The sequence below is a fragment of the Bufo gargarizans genome, chromosome 3 (genome assembly GCF_014858855.1).
Source record: "Bufo gargarizans isolate SCDJY-AF-19 chromosome 3, ASM1485885v1, whole genome shotgun sequence".
NCBI classification, from domain to species: domain Eukaryota; kingdom Metazoa; phylum Chordata; class Amphibia; order Anura; family Bufonidae; genus Bufo; species Bufo gargarizans.
In genome coordinates this window covers 303,512,417-303,539,564 of record NC_058082.1, presented here as the reverse complement: position 1 = coordinate 303,539,564, position 27,148 = coordinate 303,512,417, and the positions used below count along the sequence as shown (strand labels likewise).

The 27,148-nt window shown below is 40.7% G+C and overlaps 1 protein-coding gene across 1 annotated transcript in view; it reads left to right on the top strand.

Annotated features, from left to right (window-relative positions):
* Positions 1-27,148, top strand: part of CSMD2 (CUB and Sushi multiple domains 2) — a 1,088,526-nt gene that overhangs the window by 980,555 nt on the left and 80,823 nt on the right. Inside the window, exons 38-40 of the mRNA XM_044285154.1 lie at positions 4,613-4,731; positions 8,618-8,687; positions 11,077-11,193. Coding sequence (XP_044141089.1) covers positions 4,613-4,731; positions 8,618-8,687; positions 11,077-11,193 — 306 coding nt within the window. The remainder of the gene's footprint in view (positions 1-4,612; positions 4,732-8,617; positions 8,688-11,076; positions 11,194-27,148) is intronic.

Here is a 27,148-nt window from a genome sequence, read left to right as displayed (position 1 = left end):
GGTGAGTAGTAGCCTGGACAGAGGGGCGGCTGTGGATGTAGTGTTTCTGGATTTTGCAAAGGCTTTTGATAATGTCCCTCATTATTTACGTTTCATAGGTAAAGTAAGGTCTATAGGCTTGGAAAGTAACGTTTTGAATTGGATTAAAAACTGGCTGAAGGATCGTGTCCAGAGAGTTGTGTTCAATGATTCCTATTCAGAATGACCTTAAGATGACACTAAGCTATGTAGAACTGTACAGTCTATGGAAGATGTCCATAAACTACAAGCTGACTTGAACACTCTGAGTGATTGGGCATCAACTTGGCAAATGAGGTTCAATGTGGACAAATGTAAAGTTATGCATCTTGGTAGTAATAATGTCTGTGCTTCATATGTCCTAGGGGATATAACACTGGGAGAGTCACTTATATAGAAGGATCTGGGTGTCCTTGTGGATGGTAGATTAAATAACAGCATACAATGTTAATCAGCTGCTTCTAAGGCCACCAGGATATTGTCATGCATTAAACAAGGCATGGACTTGCGGGGCAGAGATGTAATATTACCACTTTACAAAGCGTTGGTGCGGCCTCATCTGGAATATGCAGTTCAGTTCCGGGCACCAGTCCATAGAAAGGATGCACTACAGCTGGAAAAAGTACAGAGGAGATCAACTAAACTGATAAGGGGCATGGAGGGTCTTAGTTATGAAAAAAGATTAAAATAATTTAATTTATTTATTTATTTATTTTTAAATATGGTGAAAAGCTGTTCCATATAAAATGCTCTCAAAAGACAAAGGTGCACTGCCTCCAACTGGAGAAGAAAAGTTCAGTCTCCAGAAGCGTCAAAGCTTCCTACTGTAAGAACTGTGAATCTGTGGAATAGACTTCCTCAGGACGTGGTCACAGCAGGAACAGTGGACAGTTTTAAAAAGGGTTTCGATTAATTCTTGAAAGTAAATGACATTAATGCTTATGAAAATGTGTAGAAATCTTCCTTCTGGAACTCACATTCTCACCTATCCCTTGGTTGAACTTGATGGACTTATGTCTTTTTTCTAATGTATTAACTATGTAACTAAACCAGTTTTCCTTTACACCAGCTTGATAAATCTCCCCATAGCTGCCAACTTTCCCAAATTTGAATGGCCCTGATTTTAAGAGACAGTCCCAGCAAATTTGGGCTGGATGGGCTTACATTAAGCCTGCTCATAAGTAGTCATTCCTAGGTGGATTAGGAGTGTTCCCGGGACAGTTTTTAAATGCCCAGAATTTACTGACTTAAATGTTGGTAAGTATTAAAATGGCCAGCCAAAAATGCATTGAAAAGTGATTTTCTAGGGTGATGGTCTTCTCAAAGATCGTTGGTATGTATAATATATGATGCAACCAAAAACCTGTCACAGGCAATCTGATATGGAAAAGGTGGTGCAGCTCCGCTTCCACAGAAGTGAATTGGAGCAGAGCTGCAGTAACCTGCTCTGTCCACTACATGATGGATAGAGCTGTGTAATTTCTGTACCTACTTCTGGCACTGGAGCCAATTCAGAACAGCTGATCAGTGGGGGTTGGGTGGTGGTGGTTGGGGTTGTGGTATTGTACCCTGACCAATCAGATATTGAGGCCATCAATATAAAATGACAACCTCTTTAAAGGGACATTATAAGAAATCAGTCCTCCGTACTGTCCAGTAGAAGAAACATTGTTTAGTTAGTACCTACCTGTCCCTCTCCCCAATGATGCGGTCATCTCCACTGCACTCACAAAGGCTGCAGGCTCTTCCTTCCCAGTCCCAACCACATGTGTGCCCTTCTTATTTCATTTAGCTGCATTTACTATTATGACAGTGAGTAAGTACTAACTAAACAATGTAACTAGACGATCTTTCTTCTACAGGACAATAGGGAGGACTGATTTTCTAAAATGCCTGGTGAACTCCTTTAAGTAGCTATTCAATCCTTTACATTAAAGGGGTTATCCAGGAAAATATATTTATGAATTATCCTTAGGATAGGTCATCAGTATCAGATCTGCGAGGGTGCGACAACAGGGACACCCGCTGATTAGCTGCCGCAGCCTCTTCCTAGTCAATGGGACTGAGCTGTAATACCAAGCACTGCCACTGTATTATGTATGGCACTGTCCTTGGACAGCTGCCAGGAGCCAGCTGTGCTCATGAGATGTCCAGTGAGCATGGCAGCTCCCTGTAACAGCTGATCATTGGGTGTCTGGGACTTGAACCCCAAGATGTGATAATGATGAACTATCCTGAGGTTAGGCTATCATTATAATTTCCTATATAACCCCTTTATAACTCTCTCAATGCTTTAGTTATATCACAGATCAGGTAGTAGTGGTTATATTGCTGAATCACCACATTAATAATTGAGGATGTTGATAAAGCAAAGTGTATAGATTTGCTGAAAAGCAATTAAGCTATACAAAAAATTGTAGTTAACTCGTTAATGGGTGGAGCAATGCTTCCTAACTAAAACGGTTACAAATACGTGTAAGCATGTGAATAGATATGTAATGTACCAAACACAATCCTAAAGACTTTATCACATTAGATGTATGACAGGAAGATGACAAGCATTTCAAAAGTAATGACTTATATCACAAATGATGTTGTAAGTGAAAATACTTTATTATGCCCTATACACTACAGAATGTGTTACAGGCCATATATAATGAAAATATAGAAGGAATTTACCAGTTAGAAAAATGTAAAATGACCTGTTAAAACTGTAATCTTACAGATATTTTTATATTTCTCCAATCTTTAAATATACATGACCCTAGTCCTGTGCCCAACTCAGTTACTTTCTATGAATAGGTGTTAGTTTTTGTGCATTTTTAGCACCCTGGGATAGGATTATTGCAAAAGGTTGATTGTTTTGATTTAATATGTTTTTGTATCTAATAGAACTGTATGGATAGATCAGGCTTAAACACCTTGGCTCAGCCCCTTTTGGGTTACCAGGAGATGGATCAGGGTCTGCTCAGATTAGAGGGAGTTCCAGTGTAGCCGTGCTACAGAGAGGACCTTGTGTGAGCCCCTCCAGAGCTTGCTGCACATTGCCTATACACTCACATTAATTGAAGTTATAAAAACCTTAACGTGAGAGAACTCCTAATGTTACCTAATTCCTAATCATTTTTATTGAGGTTCGTCATGTATAAGCTGCCACCTCCCTTCTGAAACCAGGGTCCTGATTCTTGGGCCTGAAGGCTGTATCAGCTTTTACATGTGTAATTGCGATTTTAAAGTATTTTGAACAAGATACTGTTGAACATAAGCAAAATGAATTGGCCTTTCCTCCCCTGAGCTCTTTGCTAGTTTCATCAAAACATGCACAAATTAGACAATTAAAAAAAATATTGGATAAAGGGTATTATTATCTGGTAAATAATTTGATATACAGGGTGGGCCATTTATATGGATACACCTTAATAAAATGGGAATGGTTGGTGATATTAACTTCATATGCTGTGAAGATACGAGATGTGCAGCACCTGAAACTACGGATACTGGAAGCCTGTGCTAGCATTTCTCCTGCGGTGTTGCTATCAATGTGTGAAGAGTGGGAAAAGAGGGTTGCATTGACAATCCAACACAATGGGCAGCACATTGAACACATTTTTGACACACAAGTGGTCTGAAACTTGTAAATAACTAATGAAAGAATAAAGTTACGTTAAAACCAAGCACACCATTGTTTTTCTTGTGAAATTCCCAATAAGTTTGATGTGTCACATGACCCTCTTCCTATTGAAAAAACAAAAGTTGGATTCAAAATGGCCGAGTTCAAAATGGCCGCCATGGTCACCACCCATCTTGAAAAGTTTCCCCCCTCACATATACTAATGTGCCACAAACAGGAAGTTAATATCACCAACCATTCCCATTTTATTAAGGTGTATCCATATAAATGGCCCACCCTATAGCAGATACTCTAAAGAGAAAGTACAAGGGATAAAGTTAATATTTCTACTGTAGGTCAACTTCTACTTTCATACATCATTAAGTAGACCTGAATGTTATCATAACGTGGATATACACAATGGCAAAGTTAATAAATGTACAGTGGTCCCTCAAGTTACAATATTAATTGGTTCCAGGACAACCAGTGTGTGTTGAAACCATTGTAACATGCGTAATTGGTTCCAAAACTCCAAAATGTCATCCAAGATAAGAGAAACAAAAGATTTGAGACAAATAAGCGCATAAAAAGACAGATAAAAGAAGTCATTACATATAACAGTCAGGAATAGCTGCTAACTAGCAACTAACATGTATTTTTACCACAGAAGAGGTTTGCATCTGAGTCTGAGGCATTGTATGTTGAGTCAGGTTTCAACTTACAGATGTAGTAGAGTTAACACTCAACTGAACTGAACACTGAACTCAAATTTCTTAACACATCGTGATATCCTGTAACAAAAGCCATTGAAAAGCAATGGTGTCAGCTTAACACTAGTTTAGTTAAATCATCTAGTTGAGTATGTGTGTTTACTCTACTACATCTGTACGATGGGTCATAAAAGACCATTGTATGTTGAAAATATTGTATCCTGAGGCCATTGTATGTGTGTGGATCTAACCTATGTGTTTTTGTTGACTTTAGCTGTAGGCCTTGCCAGTTGCCCAGAACCAGCTGTTCCTAGTAACGGAGTGAAAACTGGAGAAAGATACCTTGTGAATGATGTTGTTTCCTTCCAATGTGAACCGGGATATACCCTGCAGGTACTCAGAAAGCTTGGCCTTTATCTGCTTCTCACACAACTTTGAGTCAACAAAAATTATCTTTGCTAATCCTAAAGATAGTGTAGACTTGCACCACATCCATCACAGGGGCTCAGGCTGGATAATAAATGTGGTGCAGGCATAGTCACTTTTCTCTGACTCTGTATCAACTATTGGTTGGCTTATTTTGAGGCAGATTTCAATTCCAGAATTGTGGTGCAATTTTGGCGCATTTTAGGCCTTTACCCACTTGTCGAGCATGTCGTAAAAAAATGTATAAACCCCAGATGTGCCAAATTGAGCAAAAATTTGCTCCAATTTGGGCCCCTTTTTAGACAGTTTTTTGGTACAGACAAATTGGTAAAATTTAGGCCAATACATTACAGAACTTCGTATAAGGTCTTGAAGAAAACCCCACTACCTGTATGGGAAAAAGGCCTAACACAGAAATAAATGATACACCATCAAAGAAATAAAGAATCCAAAAATATAAATGTCACACAAACCTACAATATATCAATACATGAGAAATACACAATTAAAACACCATCAATGAATGCTGCCACATAATACCCACAAAGATATAAATAGTATGTACTGTAGGTAATGTGAGAAAAAGAAACTCCAGTGTGTATTACTGTGAATGCAGCTTACTGAATGTATGAGCACATAGCCAGTAGCTCACTAAGAAAATGAGCACCTACTCAGCAGTGCTATGCAAGTAATTTACTGAACGGCGACTATGCAGTTCATTAGCACTATGTCTGCAGGCATCGTCAGCACATGATTAATCTAGCGCATGCTACTCAGGGGGAAAAGCTGAAATGCTATAGTTACAGTTCACCAGTATTAATAAACATCCCCCTATGGGAGGCATTTGAGTTATGACATCATGTAGTTGGCTGCCCCCCAAAAAACTACTTAATAGATCAGCATTCCAGCATGACCTGTTAGCCCGTCTATCGCAATTATAGGGTGCTATGTACTACTATAGAGCTATATGTGTAATGATAGTGCTCCATATATTACTATAGGGCTAAATATACTGTATTATTTAGCCTTTCAGCTCCATAGCTCACTACAGGGCTCTATATATCATTATGGTGTCACTTGTCTTACTAAAGAACTATGTATGCAATGACGGACTGTCACAAAGCACTATAGGGCTGTATACTAAATAATGGTGCTCCATATTTGACTATATATCTGTATGTAAGGGGTGGGGAGCTCTATACTATTGTATATAGTGGTATTCCATTATATTTTTGCATTGGTCCCATGTTCCACTAATTTGACTTTGGCTGAAGGTTTTCTGAATGCAACTACTTCTGTCAGTGCCATATGCTGCCAATTTAGACCTACATTATGAGGCCACTTAAAGTTGTTGTTTTTTTTTCTGCAGGGCCACTTTAGACTCCTATTCCACCACTGTATTTTCATATTATTGCAGTATTATGTCTAGAAAGACCTCATTAGGAGTAGTATTGAACGCCAAAGACAAATCATGAAATACAGTCATTCAGCTATAATCCAACTATTGCCTCATTGTCATACAGTGCTTTCAGAAAGTCTTCAGACCCTTTACCTTTTTTAATATTTTGTTATGTTGTGGCCTTGTACTAAAATTTAAAAAAAATTACGTTTTTCCCCATCATTCTGCACTCAATACCACATAATGAGAAAGTGAAAACAGAATTTTAGAAGTTGGTAAAATTATAAAAAAGTTGAAACTAACAATATAGTGTCTATAATGAGATGGACTATTGTATAAATTTACACTTGTAATGAAACAACTATATGCTAACTTTGCCTTACACCTTGTATTACTGAGGTCTGGTAGTATTTATGTTATTATTCGTTGAAAATTCTATAAAATATGTTATAAAAAAAGGGAAAATTAAAATTTTACGTGGACATAAGTATTTAGACCCTTTGTTATGTCCTATTTCATTTGATTATCTCTGAGATGTTTTTTACACCTTATTTGGTGACCGGACACTCCATCTATATAAGGTTTCACTGCTGACAATATATATGAAAGCTAGAAGTCCCCAAGAACAGAGGGTCCTCCATTATTCTTAAATGGAAGAAGTTTGGAACAACCAGGACTCTTCCTAGAGCTGGCTGCCTCATCAAATTAAGCAATTGGGGGAGAAGGCCTTTGGGTTGACCAAGAACCCAATGGTCACTCTGGATGAGGTCCAAAGATTTTGTGTACAGATAGGAGAAATTTCCAGAAGGTCAAGCATCACTGCACCATTCCACCAATCTGGGATTTATCTCCTCACATAAAAGTTTGCAAAAAAAGACACATGAAACAGACTGAGAAACAAAATTCTCTAGTCTGATGAAACCAAGATTGAACTTATTGTCCTCAATCATAAGCGTCATGTGTGGAGCAAACCAGGCACTGCTCAAGATCATCCATACAGTTAACCATGGTGGTGGCAATATCATGCTTTGGGGATGTCTTTCAGCAGCTGGGACAGACTGGTCAGAGTTGAGGGAAAGCTGAATAGAGCAAAGATATTCCTAATGAAAACCTGATCCATGTTGCTCTGGACCTCAGACTGGGCCAAAGGTTTAACTTCCAGTGAGACAATGGCCTTAAGCACACTGCAAGTACAACACAGGAGTGGCTTTGGGGACAACTCTGTGGATGTCCTTGAGTGACCCAGCCAGAGCCCTGACTTGAACACAATGAAACATCTCTGGAGAGAACTAAAAATGGCTGTGCACTGACAGTCCCAATCCAAACTGACAGAGCTTGAGAGGATCTGCAGAGAAGAATGGCAGAAATTATTCAAATCCAGGTTTGCAAACCTTATGGCATCATACTCAAGAAGAATGGAGGCTGTAATCCATACCAAAGGTGTTTCAACTAAAGGGTCTGATTTCAGAATACTTGTCAATGCAAGATTTTAGTTTTCCTTTTCAACAAATTAGCAACAATTTCTAAAATTTTGTTTTCAATCTGTCGTTATGAGGTATTGAGTGCAAAATGATCGGGAAAACTTTTTAATTTTTTTTTATTTTAGCGCAATACCACAACATAGCAAAATGTGAAAAAGGTGAAAGGATCTGAAGACTTTCCAAACACATTGTAGTTTTGCCACAAATTTTCCAAAGCTGTGTAAAAAAGATGTATGAATGTATCCCAAGCAGATTTATATACAAATGCAACAAATTGGTTGTTGTAAATATACTCCTGGCCATAACCTATAATATTTCCACCTGATCAGATAAACAATGGGGGCCATTTATCATGCTGAAATACGCCTAAATTAGGCATATTTCAAGCACAGGTTAGTTGTGCCACAATCTGTCACTTTTCCCCGCTCATACCAGATCTAAAAAAAAGTGAGCGTGGCAGGGAAGGGGACGAGCCGGCAGGCCAGTCTCGTTTATCATTTTCTACGCCTGTTTCAGGCATAGAAAAAGGTCTAAATGTAAGACAGCTAGGAAGCTGTCTTACATTTAGAAGTGCCGGAGGATCCACCGAAGTTATGAAGAGGCCGCCTCTTCATAACTTTGGCAATCCACCGCCAGCTATAGGGCTTTATTAAGACCGGCGTCTAAAACTCTGGTCTTAATAAATGACCCCCTCTGTGTATTCCCTATCTACTTTTAGTACTGGTTGTATCAGAATTTCCTACATTCAACTAATGCATGCCCTTTTTTCAGCTAGCAGCAATCTTCACATTGTTTTTTTTTTTTTGCCCCTTTGCTTGACAAAGGGGACAATATAAATCATTGCTTCTCTACAGTTGAAGTGCCAGCTTTTTAAGTTTTGCTTGGAGTTTTATGTATGTAATAAAAAAATATAAACCATAGTATGCGATGTTGCACAAATAATGTTTTATGGGCTGTATTCTCTCTCCTTCAGGGCCATTCACATATTTCATGTATGCCAGGGACAGTAAGGCGCTGGAATTATCCGCCTCCTCTGTGTATCGGTATGTGAAGATACAAACTAATTGGTTTTCTCTTTGATCCACTTGTACTATATGGTGCCTGCTCTATGAATAAATAAATCAATTATAGGGCAGTCATAGAAGTGAGTATTTTTGAATAAGCCATTATGAAGTAAATTCTAGATGTTTTTTTAAAGGGGCTACCTCTCAAATAAAAAAATATATATCTGGATAATGCACATCATTACCATGACTGTATCAATGCAACAAACATTGCCCTAAAATGCATTTTTCACCTTTATTCACCCGTCTGCAGCTCTGGTCTCTTCACTTTCTATGGGTAGGCAGCAGCTCACTTCACTTTCTGTGGATGAGCAGCAGCTCATTAATAACTTGCATCTCCCAGGAGCATACTGCAGTCAGCTCTTGTTAACCCTTTCCTTTCCTACATAGCAAATAGTCCCTCATACAATGCTGTCTAGAGAGCCATATCCCTATATATTTCTATGAATTTAGAAGAAGGAGCAAATGAATCAAAGATGTCTGGGCCACTTTACTATGAGATCACAACACCAGCAATGAGAGAAGGAAGAGAGCAGGGAAGCTACTGAGCTTGTGAGGCCCCCACTGAATGCAAGAATGAGGGCCACAATTTCAGCCACAGGACAGACACCCAGTGTGTCTATCACAGTAACAGTCATGATAGCCAGTCTCAGTGCCTACATAACAGGCACCCTCAGTATCCCTATGCCAGCCAGTATCCCTATCACATTGACAGTCACAATGCCTCCATATCATACCTTAGCCAGCCTCAGTACCTTCATAACAGAGCTACCCCCAGTGTCACCATAACAGTGCCAGTCAGTGTCCATATCACAAGAAATATCCAATCATATGGGGCAGAATTTCAGCCACAGGACAAACAGCCTGCCAGTGTGCCTATCACAGTAATAGCCAGCAAAAGATGCGGACTGCACACATTGTTCCTTTCCGCGACCCTGCAAAAAATATAGAGCATGTCCTATTTTTGTCCGCAATCTTTGACAAGAATAGATATTTCGATAATGGGCTGCCCGTTCCGCAAATTGCAAAATGCACCCAGGCGACATCCATGTTTTGCGGACCACAAAACATGGTGCCGTCATCTGAATACATCCTAACAGTCACAAAGCCTCCATAACATACCATAACCAGTCTCATAGCCATCATAACAGGGCTACCCCAGTATCACAATAACAGTGCCAGTCAGTGTCCATATCACAGGAAAGATCCGATCATATGGGGATAAATTCCCACATTAAAAATCCAGTGCAAAATCTGCACTTGTTACATGCTGAGGATTTGTCACATATTTCACTCTATACATTGCAAAGGGTGAACCTACAGATTTAAATCCTCACTAATTTCCATTATAGATTATTTTATGCAGTATGGGGATGAAATGTGTTTAAATGCCACCCACTTTGCTTCCTTTGTAGATATCTGTGTATTTTCCATCCAGATTTGGGGTGGAAAATCTGCTGCACATACACCACGTGTGGCCGCACCCTAACAGTCACAAGGCCTCCATAATATTAGCAACCTTAGTGCCCCATTATTCCTCTCAGGCAGTCTCTGAAAATGATGATGATATACAGTTAACTCCTTAGAAATAGGAATCTCAGATCATATCATGTGAAACGATTTGGGTTCTCTATAAATGTGCCCCTTCTTCTACCCGAGAAGTACAGGACATTAGACATATCTGCAGGCTGCAGGAGTTCCAGATTATGAGGACTAGTCTCCACTGTACACTCTCAAAATAATATGCCTCTAAATAACTGCGATAATATCTGAAATAGAGCTTTCTATGAAATAACGCTCTTTATATTAAAATACAGGCAAGTTCTCTTTTTTTTAATTATCCTGTTTCTGTAACCGATTACAAATGCTGTGCGCCTTTTACAATGTAACATGCAATAGTTTTCGAAATATTTTCTTACAGTAAGTACTATCTAAATGCAGCTAGTAAAAAAGAACATCAATCCATGTGTACAGATAACATAATAAACACATTCATTATTCATAATATTTTCATGGGATCGATAAAATGAATGAGAAGTACGAATGGACCATTTTTTCAGTGGGAAATTCATCTTCCGTGTCGTGTCTCATTGCACGCTCTGCTTATTAAATACGGTAGAACAGTTTTTATTCAGGCGGATTGTCATACTATGTACAGCGCACCAAAAATACACATCTTGTCAAATGCGTAATGCCCCTGGCTTAGTGGCTTTGTGCTTTTTTTCTATGACCATCTTGTGTATGTTTATCACTTAGCTCTTGATCCACAAGCTCCTACTTCTCATTATTCTTACCCACCAATCTCTGATACTTCCCAGGTCTTTCTGAAAAGTTAAACAATCACTTTATTCCATTTCTTTACATTCAGCCCAATGTGGAGGAGTAACAGAAGAAATGGAAGGCGTTATACTGAGCCCTGGATTCCCAGGAAACTACCCTAGTAATTTGGACTGCACCTGGAAGATCTCCTTACCAGTGGGATTTGGTGAGTGACAGCGCAGTCACATTTCATATACAACATGCTTCAACATGGTAACTCCTGCCTAATGAGCTGTGACAGTGGAGGTTATTGGATGATATCTGATGTAACATAGACTTTGTCATAGTAATATTTTACCGTTTAGGATGTCAGGTGCACAGATGCTCAAAGTTCTAGCTTTACAGGTGAAGCCTTAAATTCCATCAGAGCTTTGGTGGCAGTATTTTAGGCCGGATGAGCCTATTCTCATAAAAGGTATAATGGCATTTAGTAAATCCACCACAATAGGACCCATGTTAGCACTGTGGACCTTAAAAAAACTAAGGTGCCAAAAGTTTCTTTAAATGTTTCATTATATGTCTTATAAAAGAATTAAAAAAGGATTTTTTTTTAATGTAACGCTAGATAGATAGATAGATATGATATAGATTGATATGAGATAGATTGATATGAGATAGATAGATAGATAGATAGATAGATAGATAGATAGATAGATAGATATGAGATAGATAGATATTCATCCTATAGACTCCTTAAGGAGTATTTTTCTATACACACTGTTTGCCAGGCAGAAATTTAGTATGTTATGGCCAATGCATAGCTACATAGTCAAATTACAGCTTAAACCAGATCTCTCATCATAATATGCTGCATTGGGGGAAAGGGGGGCAGGTCAACTTTACTATTAGACAATCAGCACAAAACATAATTTGGCATATCGCTTCTAAATTTAGACCTCAAAATCTGGGCTAAGCTTCTGTCCCTAAGAATAAAGAAGCTTCTACCTCACCTGATAGGTGAAGAACAATCGGGATTTGTTCCGGGGAGGGAGGGAAGGACCAACACGACCAAGCTGCTCACAGCAATACATCAGGCACATACCGAAGCTAGACCACTGGTTCTTCTCAGAGAAGATGCCGAGAAGGCCTTTGATAGAGTTAATTGGCTCTTCATGCACTCCATACTTTTGACATTTGGTTTTCCAACTGCCTTCATAAAAGCGATTTTTTCGCTCTACTCCCAACCATCGGCCTCTCTCCTAGTAAATGACTATTTGTCACCCCCTTTCGAGATAACGAACGGTACCAGGCAGGGGTGCCCTCTCTCCCCCACTTTATTTGTACTTGTAATGGAAGCTCTGCTACAGAGAGTAAGACAGCATTCAAGTATTAAAGGCTTCACTACGCCAGAAGGCGAGTTGAAAATGCTAGCTTTTGCAGATGATCTTCTGTTCTTATTGCCTGACCCAGAGGTTGGGCTCCCCTGTCTGGTTAAACTGTTTGAAAGTTTCGGAGAAGTCTCAAATTTCAAAGTAAATATCACTAAATCAGAAATACTGAATATATCCCTTACAAAACAAAGCTATTTGAGAGTAAAGGGAGCTTCACCTTTCGTGTGGGCCCCCTCATCCCTCAAATACCTAGGCGTACACATCCCCTCCTCCAAACATAAAGTATATGACATGAACTTTCGCCCACTCCTTACAGAAATCCCCAAAATCCTTACGGACTATGATATCCCTTTGATTTCATGGATCGGTAGAAAAAACGTCATTCAAACATATGTCCTTCCCAAAGTCCTGTACAAATTGCAAATGTTACCAATAGCCTTGCCACAAGCCTTCTTTACCAAAATACCTTCTTTACCTTTTCTCGCATTATCTATGGAAACAGAAACGGCCCCGTCTGGCGCATGAACTGACTAGGCCTTTGAAGAAGGGGGGTATCGGTTTCCCAGATATGCAAACAATATACAAGGCGATTAACTGCCTTCTCTAAACCGCAAACCATATCTCGATGGTCCACAAAGGCCTATAAAGGAGATTTAATACGTGATATGTGGATTCCCCCCAAAACGCGCAACACATATAATCCATCTGACATTAACTTGCTTTTTAAAGGTGCTTATAATACTTGGGCTTGACTCTCACCTTCTCTAGCTCCTAAGATTTTGCCATTATTACCCTCCAGCCTAATACCTGTGGTCGTAGGTAAAGAATCTCTGACCTTTAAGCCTATGTGGGACCAACTAACAAATATCAGTTTCAAACCTATTCCCGTGCGGACAGAATTACAATCATTGCTTCCAAACCTCGCTCTCACGTTTCTACATGTCTCGCACTTTAATAGATGTTGCACAGACTTCTTACAAGCACATTATCCCTTCAGAGACCTTACTGATTTTGAACTAGACCTGTCCGCTCCGGTCCCCAAGTTCAAAAAGCTTTCTAAAGTCTTGACTGTCGTTAGAAACGAAAAACACTTGAGTAACCCTGGGTACATTTCTTCTTGGGCAAAGGAGCTGGGTCTCTCCCTTACCGAGTTGGAGATAAATCAGATCCTTCAAAATTCCCACGGTTATTCAAGATGTGTACGCTTGCAAGAATCTCATTCCAAAATTCTTGCTGGTTGGTACAAAACCCCTAAGTTTCTTTATGCACATGGACTATCCCCCACTAGTCTTTGCTGGAGGTGTAACTTACAGGTGGGCACACATACCCATATTTGGTGCAGGGCCGTCTTTAACAAGGGCCAAAAGGGGCAGCTTCCCCGGGCCCAGTTGCTCCTGGGGGGCCCAAGGCAGCTGCCTCTTGAGCCCTACTAGCCACTTCCCCGGGTGTCAGGCTGTCAGCTACACAGGGGGTGCTGCCATACCATGCCTGCCGGCACTCCAGGCAGCATACTGTGAGAGCTGTGATTCTCTAGGACCTTAGATGACATCATCACCATGTGACCAGTAACCTAGCAATATTACTGGTCACATGGCTATGAGGTCATCAAGGTCCTTTATACCAGGAGTGTTGCTGTAGAAGTTTGCCTTAACTGTGGAGCTTTTTTGTGAAGATTACATCGAAAAAGGTGACAGGGGCTGTTATGCTAATATACTGTAAACTATTGTATAGTGGGGTGCTGTATACTGTGGGGGCCTGTATACTGTATACTGTGGGTGCTGTATATTGTGGAGTGCTATACTGCTGTACTGTATACTGTGGGGGGCTGTATGATGTGGAGTGCTATACTGCTGTACTGTAAACTGTGGGGGGCTGTATACTGTGGGTGGCTGTAAATTGTGGAGTGCTATACTGGGGGGCTGTATACTGTACACTGTGGAGCGCTATATTTCTGTACTGTATACTGTGGGGGGGCTGTATACTGTGAGGGGCTGTATATTGCGGAGTGCTATACTGCTGCACTGTATAGTGTGGGGTGCTGTATCGTGTATAGTTTGGCATGCTGTATATGGTGAGGTGCTATACTGCTCTACTGTTAGGTGTTGTATACTGTGGGGTGCTGTATACTGTGGGCTTCTATACTGCTCTACTATATACTGTGGGGTACTGTATAGTGTAGGGTGCTATACTGCATACTGTGTGGTGCTGTATACTATAGGGTACCTATATATACCTTCCTGCAGAGCTGTGCCCACTTCCAGCCCTGAGCCCAGGTGCCCAGAGCACTGATCCTGAGCCGCTGGAGTCTTCAGAACTGAAGGAATTTAAAGTCATTCACTGTACTCTACCAGTTGTGTGGAATTTTTGTGTGTGTGTTGTGGTGGAAGGAGTGATTGCATGCTAAGGAGTTGGAAGGCGGGATCCAGGGGGCCCAAGTAAATTTTTGCCCAGGGTCCAATCAGTATTAAAGACGGCCCTGATTTGGTGGGATTGCCCGGTTATCCGTCCCTTCTGGGATTAAATAGAATGCATAACAAGAGAAATTATGGGATCACAACTGACATTAACTCTGGCCTTGGTCTTACTAGGCTGTCCTACACCGGACCTTCATCAATCCTCCTCATCCCTGATTACTCATTTCTTAGCAGCAACTAAGTCTTTAATCCCCCTGAAATGGCTTAACACTATTCCCCCCACTATAAACAAGTGGTTTGAAAAATTACATCAAATTTGCAGGTTCGAAGAGATGTCTAGTAGATCAAGTCGTACCCACCACAAGTTTCTCACCATATGGAATGCATGGCTGAAGTCATCATATTGTGTAGCGTCACACGCCAACTTTTCTACCTGAAAATGTCGATTTGAACAGGTTCCTGAGATATTCTTGTACCTCTTCCCCTTTTCCCCTTTCTCCCCCCCTTTCTTCCTTGCTCATATGCACCCTTTCTTTCGTTCTCATTAGTACTCTATGTACACCCAAATTACTCGATTCTTGTTTTACAACGAGTATGTTGCTTAGTACACTGTTAAATTGATTTTATACACCGGTATGATGTAATACTGGTCATTCATTGTTTATTGATGTGAAATGAATACCCATTGATGTTTTGTTGCCCCTTGTGGGGATTGATTGTAATTTGCTTGGATCACAATGGATATCTTTTCTAGTTATCCAAAATAATAAAAACACAGATGATAAAAAAAAAACACATAATTTGGCATTTGGATAATTGAGCTTAAAGTGGCTCGGTCACCAGGATCAACCCTATGCAACCAGGCATAAGGCCTAGTAGGGTTGATGAAGCTGAGTAAATTGATACCTTTCTTTTTATTGTCAGTGCTGGTGTTTAGGAGAAATTAACAGTTTCATTTGTATGCAAATTAGCATTTGGAGTACCAGGAGGCGTGTTTTTGCAGTTTGAGCACTGCTCCAGCGAAGCCCCTGGTGCTCCATACTGACGTCTCCAACCTTATAAACACTCCCCCCTCACCTTAGGTTGACAGTGCTAGATGTGAGTCTAGTGCTGATCTCTTGCACTTGTACACTCGTTTCCTAGCATAGCGCATGCGCACCGCATATTCTGCTGCTTGCCGAACAGTGATGATGATTAGTGCGCACGAGCCGGTAACGTCGCTGAACCTGAAAGTGGAGGTGCTGTCAGCTTCATCTGCAGTTGACTCCACTTCCAGGTTCAGTGACATCACTGGTGTGTGCGCACTAATCATCATCGCTGCTTGGCAAGCAGCAGAAGACATGGTGTCCACTTCCAGGTTCAGTGACATCACTGGTGTGTGCGCACTAATCATCATCGCTGCTTGGCAAGCAGCAGAAGACATGGTGTCCACTTCCAGGTTCAGTGACATCACTGGTGTGTGCGCACTAATCATCATCGCTGCTCGGCAAGCAGCAGAAGACATGGTGTGCATGTGCTATGCTAGGAAACCAGTGCGCAGATGTGAGATATCAACGCTACACTCTAGCACTGTCAAGTTAAGGGGAGGGGTCGTGTTTATAAGAATGGAGGTGTCAGTATGGAGCACCAGAGGCATTGCAAAGGAAGAAAGGCCAGCTCACCTCACATGTCCAATGTAGCTGTGCACGGGGCGGACCCAAGTCAGTCCGTGTGGTAGATTCAATTGAAAAAAGAGAGGCTCCGGCACCAAGCGTGGACGTAGAAAAAATTCCCAATCTTTATTCAGCAATTTTCCATATATACAGCAATCAGTGGCACAGGCTCCCGCTTAATCCCAGGCAATCAACGCGTTTCGGACACAAGTGTCCTTAGTCATGATCTCGGTGTCTTGCATGGTGATCACTGAAATAGGGTCCAGTTCCCACTATTCCGCCCCCAGGAGGAGTTCTGGGGAGGTGGGTTGGGCGCCAAAACAATCAGAACCATGCTAGGCACCTGTGCAAACATTTCTCCCGTGATATAAGAACATATAAATTTGTTTTAAACATACTAAACAGTTAAACAGTTTAAAATCATATGGTTTTACTATCTAAATACATCAGAGATGTTGGCCCAGGAGTGGTAGAAAAGACATATATGTATATTATTGTCTATGAGGCAGATTTAGAACACATATCTGAACATTTATGAATATATAGGTATATAAATGGATATCCCCAATAAACATAAGATGCGAGGAAACAAATATATATATGCAAAGAATGGGACGGAATACCAAGGGATATATAGATATAACAACAAGGAATAAGAAAACAAAATGTGAAAAGAACCACTAATACAATCAGATGAGATTGTCAATATATATATGCGTATATTCCATTAAATGGCTGTTTGTATCAATCCAATTGAGCCACATCAGGATAGCCATGGCCTTAGGCAAGTTGTATTCACATATACACTTAGGAATCGCCTAGTGTGAATTCATGTCCTAGTCTGCACTTATTCGGCAGTCAAAGGGTCATGACCAGCATGAGGTTAATTGATAGCGCTGCCTCGTGGTGTTTCTTACTTCTTGTTGTACGGAGGTGTCCTTTTCAAACGATCCTCTTAGTATTCCTAAAGAGAGTATACTGTCACTATAATCCAAGTTTTTTAAATAGGAAAGGACGAGATAGACAGGATGATTATATGAAATCTAATCTCCTTATTAATGTTGGGCATAATCGATGTTATTCTCAGAAGGTCTTATCTGATTATTCTTCAGTACTCGGTTCATTTTTAATTTTAATTTAATTTTTCTGTTAACATCTTATTTTGTTTCCCATTCCCATTTGGATTGGTATACTGCTTCCATTTTCACGTTCTCCACGCATCTTCCTAATGATCAATATTTTTTATTATTATTATTTGTTTGTTATTATTTAGTTATTTATGGTGTGGATATTTTATTCTTAATTACCCAAAATTATGGCCGATAATATTTTTTAATATATGAACCTAACAAAACATATTTCTTTATGTATCCACCCCATTCATATCTAGGTTGGGACACCATTAAACATATAGATATACTCTGCTGCAGATAGCTTATCTGCAACAGAATATATCCACATTCAATACCCGTGGCCGCAACTACAAAGGGATCAGACAATATAGAATATGGAGCCATTGTAGAACACTATCCCCACATTGTGGCCTCACACTCTATAGATAGGAGGAAAAAAAAAAACACATATTTAAAAAAAGAAAATTATTTCCGATGACCATGTAGAAACATTGGTCTGTTTAACAGGATATAAAACAGGAAAAATAATATAATAATAAATGGCTTATCTGCATGTTACCTTTAATAAAGGTACATTAATTCTTTTTTAAGGTTCATGCCCTGTGGGTATCTTGTTTTTAATCTCCAGATCCAATATGCTTCCCGTAAGAGGGTCTTTTGTTTGATATTACCCCCCCTTTTAGGTAGTGTGATACGTTCAAATGCAAAGGTAGAGAGTGTAGCTATATTACGGTCATGGATGTTTATAAAATGACTGGCCGCATTGGAGATCCCTGTTATGGAGGGGTTGGCAATATAATTTAAGTGTTCTCGTAACCTATCCTTAAATTTTCTGATGGTACATCCTACATACATAAGGTCACATGCAGTACATGTGATAATATATATGACACCACTCGTATTGCAATTTATATAACTCCTAATGGGGAATGTCTCCGAGTGTGTGGAGTTGTGAAATTCCTTGGTGATTTTGGCAACCTTACATGTTTTACATCTCTGGCTACCACATGTAGAGAATCCTGTGTATTTGAGCCAGGTGGGTTGATTTTTATTTGTCATTTCTGTTGGAGTAAACATAGAGGGTGATAACGTTTTGCCCAACGTATTGGGTCTCTTAGAGACAACACGACAGCCATCTCTAAGTACCCCTCTCAGGATATCATCCTCATATAGGATAGGTAAGCATTTTTGGATGGTTTTCTTGATCGTATTAAATTGTCTACTATAGGTTAAGACTATAGTGGGTATATATTCCTGCTTTTTATCTCTATATTTGCTGACATTAGTGTTTCTGTTCTTATTCTTATTTTTATTTGTGTTTATATTATCACCATCCGCAATACTATAGCAGCCCCCATTCTCTTTAACTTTTGATTGGCATTGCATGTTCGGTACCAAACCAAGTAATCTAGATCTATTTTTGTTATTAGCTATTTTTATACCCCTAGAGAGCATCCACTTTGGATATCCTCTAGACGTAAGGCGTGTCCATATATTAGCACACTCTTTATCGAAGGCTTCACTAGTACTGGAATTTCTTTTAGCTCTTATAAATTCCCCCACAGGAATGCTTTTTATCGTATGTGATGGGTGGTGGCTATTAGCTTTCAGAATGGTATTGCCGGAGATCTCCTTGCGGTAGGTCTCCGTTAGTACCACCTGGTCTGGGATCCCAGTCAACCTCAAATCCAAGAAGTTAATTGTTTGGGGGTGTTGTACACACGTGAATTTCAGATTATATGTGTTCCCATTGACATAGTTGACAAAGTCTGGTATGGCAGACACATCGCCCCCCAAATAAGGAGTAGGTCATCGATGTATCTGCCATACCAGACTAATTTCCCGGAAAAGGGGTTGTCAACAGAAAAAATATATCCTTCTTCCCAGAAGGCCATAGATAAATTTGCCAGGGAGGGGGAAAATTTTGCCCCCATGGAAACACCTGATACCTGGACATAAAATATATCGTTAAATACAAAATAATTGTGTGTAAGTAGGTAGGAGGTAATTTCCAGAACATAATCTATGAATAAATCAGAAAAACCGCTGTATCTGTGTAGAGCATACTCCAATGCCAAAAGGGCAAATGTGTGAGGAATGGAGGGATATAGAGCTACAACGTCTAGTGTAATCCATGTATACTGATCTGACCATGTGCAGTCATACATGTATTTGAGGACATCAGTTGTATCTTTGATGTACCCCGGTAATCTTTTCACCAGAGGCTGCAGGACTGAGTCCAGCCATTCACTCAATTTTTCCGTTAAGGAGCCAATGCCCGAGACAATGGGTCTCATTGGGGGGGGGATTGACTCCTTTGTGGATCTTTGGAAGGGCATGGATTATAGGGGTTACAGGGAAATCAACATTTAGAAAATCATACTGTCTCTGATTAATATGACCCTTCTCTAGGCCCTTATTCAAGATGAGGATCAAATCCTTTTTGTATATAGTTAGGGGGTTATGTTTCAAACATTTGTAAGTGGTGGTGTCCGACAAGACCTCCAGCATTTGTGCATAATAACACGTCTTGTCCAGCACCACCACTGAACCCCCTTTGTCCGCCATCTTGAAAATAAGGTTTTTATTATCCTCCAGTTGTTTCAAAGCAGACTTTTGTGTCATACTAAGGTTATATTCTTTGACCTTGGGGATCGAATCATGTATTTTTAATAGTTCTTTCTCCACAACCTCCTGAAAGACATCCATGCTATTTGTACGGAATTTTGTAGGGTAATATTTTTTGTTTGACACTACAAAATCATGTTGGATGTTTTCAGTGCAGTGTTGTTCATTATCCAATTGAAGACCCGCAAGACAGAACAGAGACTGTTGTTCTTTAAATGTTAGATTATTATAAATATTATCATTATTGCTATTTGTCTCTATTTCTTTTTTCTCATTTTCCGCTTGCGGGTCTTCAAGTGGAGAGGAGGGTTCCAGAAAGCATCTTCTCAATGTGAGGTTTCTGACAAATCTATTCACCTGCATTATGGCAAAGAAGGGATCAAAATCTGTACAGGGCACAAAATTTAAACCCAAAGACAGTACATTTTTCTGATCATTAGTCAATATGTAACTAGACAAATTAACCACATCCAATGTCAAAGAATTACTATCACCTTTAGAAATTATTTGTTTTTTAAACGGGTGGACATCTGATGCGGCCTTTTTGTGTTTACGACCCCCCACTTCTTCTGGGTCGTTTTTTGAAGGTTCAGGTTTGTCTTTATCTTTTCTGTTTTTTTGGTAGTATGAGAGTTTCATTTGATGAGAGTCCCGGATTCTATTTTCACCTTCCTCCTCCCCCATTGATTCGCAGGATTCTGATGTCTCCACCTCTGAATTACTAAAACTCACTCTGCGAGATACATTCTGTTTGGTCACTCCTTGTTTGTCTTTATATTTCTTGTTGTTGTTATATTTCTTCTTGAGAATAGACTTCGGTGTACTGTGTGGGTTATCCCTCCTCCCCCATTCATATACTTGATTGTTATTGTAATCATAGGTGTCCCTTTGGAATTTTCGATGTTTCATTTCCATGATGTCATTTTCCATTTGATTAATATGGGACATGATATCTTCCTCCCTTTTGGAGAAATATTCTGAGGATTTATATTTGTCCAAAGTACTCCTGCAGTCATCAATTTTTGTATGGATATTATCCAGTCTGTCCCCTTCATGTTCAATAATCAGAGACATGAGTTTTAGTGAGCAGTCACTAAGTATTTTGTTCCAACTGCAGACAAATGTGTCTGAAAAAATGGTGGTTGGTACCTTTTTTATTCTCAAGCCTCTTGGTATCATTTGTCTTTCCACATATTTCGTCAGGGTCATGTGGTCCCACCATATTTTTATCTCGTGAGTTAAGAGTCTCTCAAGTTCGTATAATTGAGATTTCAGATTAGGCTCTTCACTTAGGGTGGGTTCACCTGTTGTAAAAACCTTATCCGCTTTAGATTTGCGGTCTGTACATGCTGAAAAAGCCATTTTATACTGGGAAAGGTGAGAGCCGGTGTTCACACTGTAGCGGTTAGCTGAAATGGGATGTAGAACGTCCGTCTATGTAGAGTGTAATCCTCCGGACTTAGGTAAGCACAGGCACTTGTACGTAGTATATGCAAAGGAAGAAAGGCCAGCTCACCTCACATGTCCAATGTAGCTGTGCACGGGGCGGACCCAAGTCAGTCCGTGTGGTAGATTCAATTGAAAAAAGAGAGGCTCCGGCACCAGAGGCATTGCTGAAGTGGTGCTCAAACCGAGAGGTGGACAGCGAAATAAGGAAAGCAGCAAGTGATGCTATACAGATATACTTTATTGAATTACTCAGTGGCTTTATTACACTTGCCTCCTTTGGAAGTGAATGGAGCGTGTATTTGTCATTACACTGCACTACAGAAACTTCCTAGACAACGGGCAGTGTAATGAATAGGAAGCAGCGCCAGCTGATCGGTTGTTAGACCCAAGCAGATCTGATATTGATGACCTATCCTGATGATAGGCCATCAATATATATGGCCTGCACAACCCCTTAAAATTATTAATTATATGCAATTACAAAAATATTCAGATCCAGGTGCTGGTTTGAAAAATGTAAAATACTCAACAGTCTCATATTTTGACCCATAGAGTCCACTGTATTCAGGCTCCTCCTGCACCTCTCACCAACTGAAACTCAGCTGTATTCCTAATCAGGCCAAACACTACTTGCTGTTTAGTCTAATAGTGCTACAGACCTATTTCCAGTACAGTATGATGATAGTTGCCCTATAATTAGGGATGAGCGAACTCGAACTGTATAGTTCGGGTTCGTACCGAATTTTGGGGTGTCCGTGACACGGACCCGAACCCGGACATTTTCGTAAAAGTCCGGGTTCGGGTTCGGTGTTCGTCGCTTTCTTGGCGCTTTTGTGACGCTTTCTTGGCGCTTTTTGAAAGGCTGCAAAGCAGCCAATCAACAAGCGTCATACTACTTGCCCCAAGAGGCCATCACAGCCATGCCTACTATTGGCATGGCTGTGATTGGCCAGAGCACCATGTGACCCAGCCTCTATTTAAGCTGGAGTCACATAGCGCCGCCCGTCACTCTGCTCTGATTAGCGTAGGGAGAGGTTGCGGCTGCGACAGTAGGGCGAGATTAGGCAGATTAACTCCTCCAAAGGACTTGATTAACTGATCGATCTGCAGCTGTGGATCATTGAGCTGCTGATCCTCAATTGCTCACTGTTTTTAGGCTGCACAGACCGTTTGTCAGTCTCATTTTTCTGGGGTGATCGGCGGCCATTTTGTGTCTTGTGGTGCGCCAGCACAAGCTGCGACCAAGTGCATTTAACCCTCAATGGTGTGGTTGTTTTTTGGCTAAAGCCTACATCAGGGTGAAGCTGTCACACCAAGTGCATTTAACCAGCAATAGTCTGTTCATTTTTTGGCCATATACAAAATCAGGGGCAAGCTGCGCCTGTCACCAAGTGCATTTAACCCTCAATGGTGTGGTTGTTTTTTGGCTAAAGCCTACATCAGGGTGAAGCTGTGACACCAAGTGCATTTAACCAGCAATAGTCTGTTCATTTTTTGGCCATATACAAAATCAGGGGCAAGCTGCGCCTGTCACCAAGTGCATTTAACCCTCAATGGTGTGGTTGTTTTTTGGCTAAAGCCTACATCAGGGTGAAGCTGTCACACCAAGTGCATTTAACCAGCAATAGTCTGTTCATTTTTTGGCCATATACAAAATCAGGGGCAAGCTGCGCCTGTCACCAAGTGCATTTAACCCTCAATGGTGTGGTTGTTTTTTGGCTAAAGCCTACATCAGGGTGAAGCTGTCACACCAAGTGCATTTAACCAGCAATAGTCTGTTTATTTTTTGGCCATATCCCAGTCTAATTCTGTCACTAAATCCATACCGGTCACCCAGCGCCTAAATACTAGGCCTCAAATTTATATCCAGCTAAATCTGTCCCTAGTGCTGTAGCTGGGCGAGTTATTTAGTGTCCGTTCAAGCACATTTCTTGTTCTGGGTTGAAATACAATTCCCAATTTAGCAATTTCATAATTTAGTGGTTCCTGCTATATCAGAGCTATTTGAAATCTATCCCAAAAAGGGTATATAATATTGAAGGTGCACATTGGGTCATTCAGAATAACTTCACACACACCCGCTACTGTGTATTTCCAAGTCTAATTCTGTCACTAAACCCATACCTGTCACCCAGCGCCTAAATACTAGGCCTCAAATTTAAATCCCTCTAAATCTCTCGTTACCGCTGTACTGTTGTTGCTGGGCAAGATATTTAGTGTCCGTCAAAGCACATTTTTTGTTCTGGGTTGAAGTACAATTCCCAATTTAGCAATTTCATAATTTAGTGGTTTCTGCTATATCAGAGCTATTTGAAATCTATCCCTAAAAGGGTATATAATATTGAAGGTGCACATTGGGTCATTCAGAATAACTTCACACACACGCTTCTGTGCATTTCCAAGTCTAATTCTGTCACTAAATCCATACCGGTGACCCAGCGCCTAAATACTAGGCCTCAAATTTAAATCCCTCTAAATCTCTCGTTACCCACCGCTGTACTGTTGTTGCTGGGCAAGATATTTAGTGTCCGTCAAAGCACATTTTTTGTTCTGGGTTGAAGTACAATTCCCAATTTAGCAATTTCATAATTTAGTGGTTTCTGCTATATCAGAGCTATTTGAAATCTATCCCTAAAAGGGTATATAATATTGAAGGTGCACATAGGGTCATTCAGAATAACTTCACACACACCCGCTACTGTGTATTTCCAAGTCTAATTCTGTCACTAAACCCATACCTGTCACCCAGCGCCTAAATACTAGGCCTCAAATTTAAATCCCTCTAAATCTCTCGTTACCGCTGTACTGTTGTTGCTGGGCAAGATATTTAGTGTCCGTCAAAGCACATTTTTTGTTCTGGGTTGAAGTACAATTCCCAATTTAGCAATTTCATAATTTAGTGGTTTCTGCTATATCAGAGCTATTTGAAATCTATCCCTAAAAGGGTATATAATATTGAAGGTGCACATTGGGTCATTCAGAATAACTTCACACACACGCTTCTGTGCATTTCCAAGTCTAATTCTGTCACTAAATCCATACCGGTGACCCAGCGCCTAAATACTAGGCCTCAAATTTAAATCCCTCTAAATCTCTCGTTACCCACCGCTGTACTGTTGTTGCTGGGCAAGATATTTAGTGTCCGTCAAAGCACATTTTTTTGTTCTGGGTTGAAGTACAATTCCCAATTTAGCAATTTCATAATTTAGTGGTTTCTGCTATATCAGAGCTATTTGAAATCTATCCCTAAAAGGGTATATAATATTGAAGGTGCACATAGGGTCATTCAGAATAACTTCACACACACCCGCTACTGTGTATTTCCAAGTCTAATTCTGTCACTAAACCCATACCTGTCACCCAGCGCCTAAATACTAGGCCTCAAATTTAAATCCCTCTAAATCTCTCGTTACCGCTGTACTGTTGTTGCTGGGCAAGATATTTAGTGTCCGTCAAAGCACATTTTTTGTTCTGGGTTGAAGTACAATTCCCAATTTAGCAATTTCATAATTTAGTGGTTTCTGCTATATCAGAGCTATTTGAAATCTATCCCTAAAAGGGTATATAATATTGAAGGTGCACATTGGGTCATTCAGAATAACTTCACACACACGCTTCTGTGCATTTCCAAGTCTAATTCTGTCACTAAATCCATACCGGTGACCCAGCGCCTAAATACTAGGCCTCAAATTTAAATCCCTCTAAATCTCTCGTTACCCACCGCTGTACTGTTGTTGCTGGGCAAGATATTTAGTGTCCGTCAAAGCACATTTTTTGTTCTGGGTTGAAGTACAATTCCCAATTTAGCAATTTCATAATTTAGTGGTTTCTGCTATATCAGAGCTATTTGAAATCTATCCCTAAAAGGGTATATAATATTGAAGGTGCACATAGGGTCATTCAGAATAACTTCACACACACGCTTCTGTGCATTTCCAAGTCTAATTCTGTCACTAAATCCATACCGGTGACCCAGCGCCTAAATACTAGGCCTCAAATTTATATCCCGCTAAATCTCTCGTTACCGCTGTACTGTTGTTGCTGGGCAAGATATTTAGTGTCCGTCAAAGCACATTTTTTGTTCTGGGTTGAAGTACAATTCCCAATTTAGCAATTTCATAATTTAGTGGTTCCTGCTATATCAGAGCTATTTGAAATCTATCCCAAAAAGGGTATATAATATTGAAGGTGCACATTGGGTCATTCAGAATAACTTCACACACACCCGCTACTGTGTATTTCCAAGTCTAATTCTGTCACTAAACCCATACCTGTCACCCAGCGCCTAAATACTAGGCCTCAAATTTAAATCCCTCTAAATCTCTCGTTACCGCTGTCCTGTTGTAGCTGGGAAAGTTATTTAGTGCCCGTCAAAGCACATTTTTTGTTCTGGGTTGAAGTACAATTCCCAATTTAGCAATTTCATAATTTAGTGGTTCCTGCTATATCAGAGCTATTTGAAATCTATCCCAAAAAGGGTATATAATATTCAAGGTGCACATTGGGTCATTCAGAATAACTTCACACACACGCTTCTGTGCATTTCCAAGTCTAATTCTGTCACTAAATCCATACCGGTCACCCAGCGCCTAAATACTAGGCCTCAAATTTATATCCCGCTGAATTTGAATACAATACATTGGGCCAAATAATATATTTGTTGTTGTGGTGAACCATAACAATGAGAAAAACATCTAGTAAGGGACGCGGACGTGGACATGGTCGTGGTGGTGTTAGTGGACCCTCTGGTGCTGGGAGAGGACGTGGCCGTTCTGCCACATCCACACGTCCTAGTGTACCAACTACCTCAGGTCCCAGTAGCCGCCAGAATTTACAGCGATATATGGTGGGGCCCAATGCCGTTCTAAGGATGGTAAGGCCTGAGCAGGTACAGGCATTAGTCAATTGGGTGGCCGACAGTGGATCCAGCACGTTCACATTATCTCCCACCCAGTCTTCTGCAGAAAGCGCACAGATGGCGCCTGAAAACCAACCCCATCAGTCTGTCACATCACCCCCATGCATACCAGGGAAACTGTCTCAGCCTCAAGTTATGCAGCAGTCTCTTATGCTGTTTGAAGACTCCGCTGGCAGGGTTTCCCAAGGGCATCCACCTAGCCCTTCCCCAGCGGTGAAAGACATAGAATGCACTGACGCACAACCACTTATGTTTCCTGATGATGAGGACATGGGAATACCACCTCAGCATGTCTCTGATGATGACGAAACACAGGTGCCAACTGCTGCGTCTTTCTGCAGTGTGCAGACTGAACAGGAGGTCAGGGATCAAGACTGGGTGGAAGACGATGCAGGGGACGATGAGGTCCTAGACCCCACATGGAATGAAGGTCGTGCCACTGACTTTCACAGTTCGGAGGAAGAGGCAGTGGTGAGACCGAGCCAACAGCGTAGCAAAAGAGGGAGCAGTGGGCAAAAGCAGAACACCCGCCGCCAAGAGACTCCGCCTGCTACTGACCGCCGCCATCTGGGACCGAGCACCCCAAAGGCAGCTTC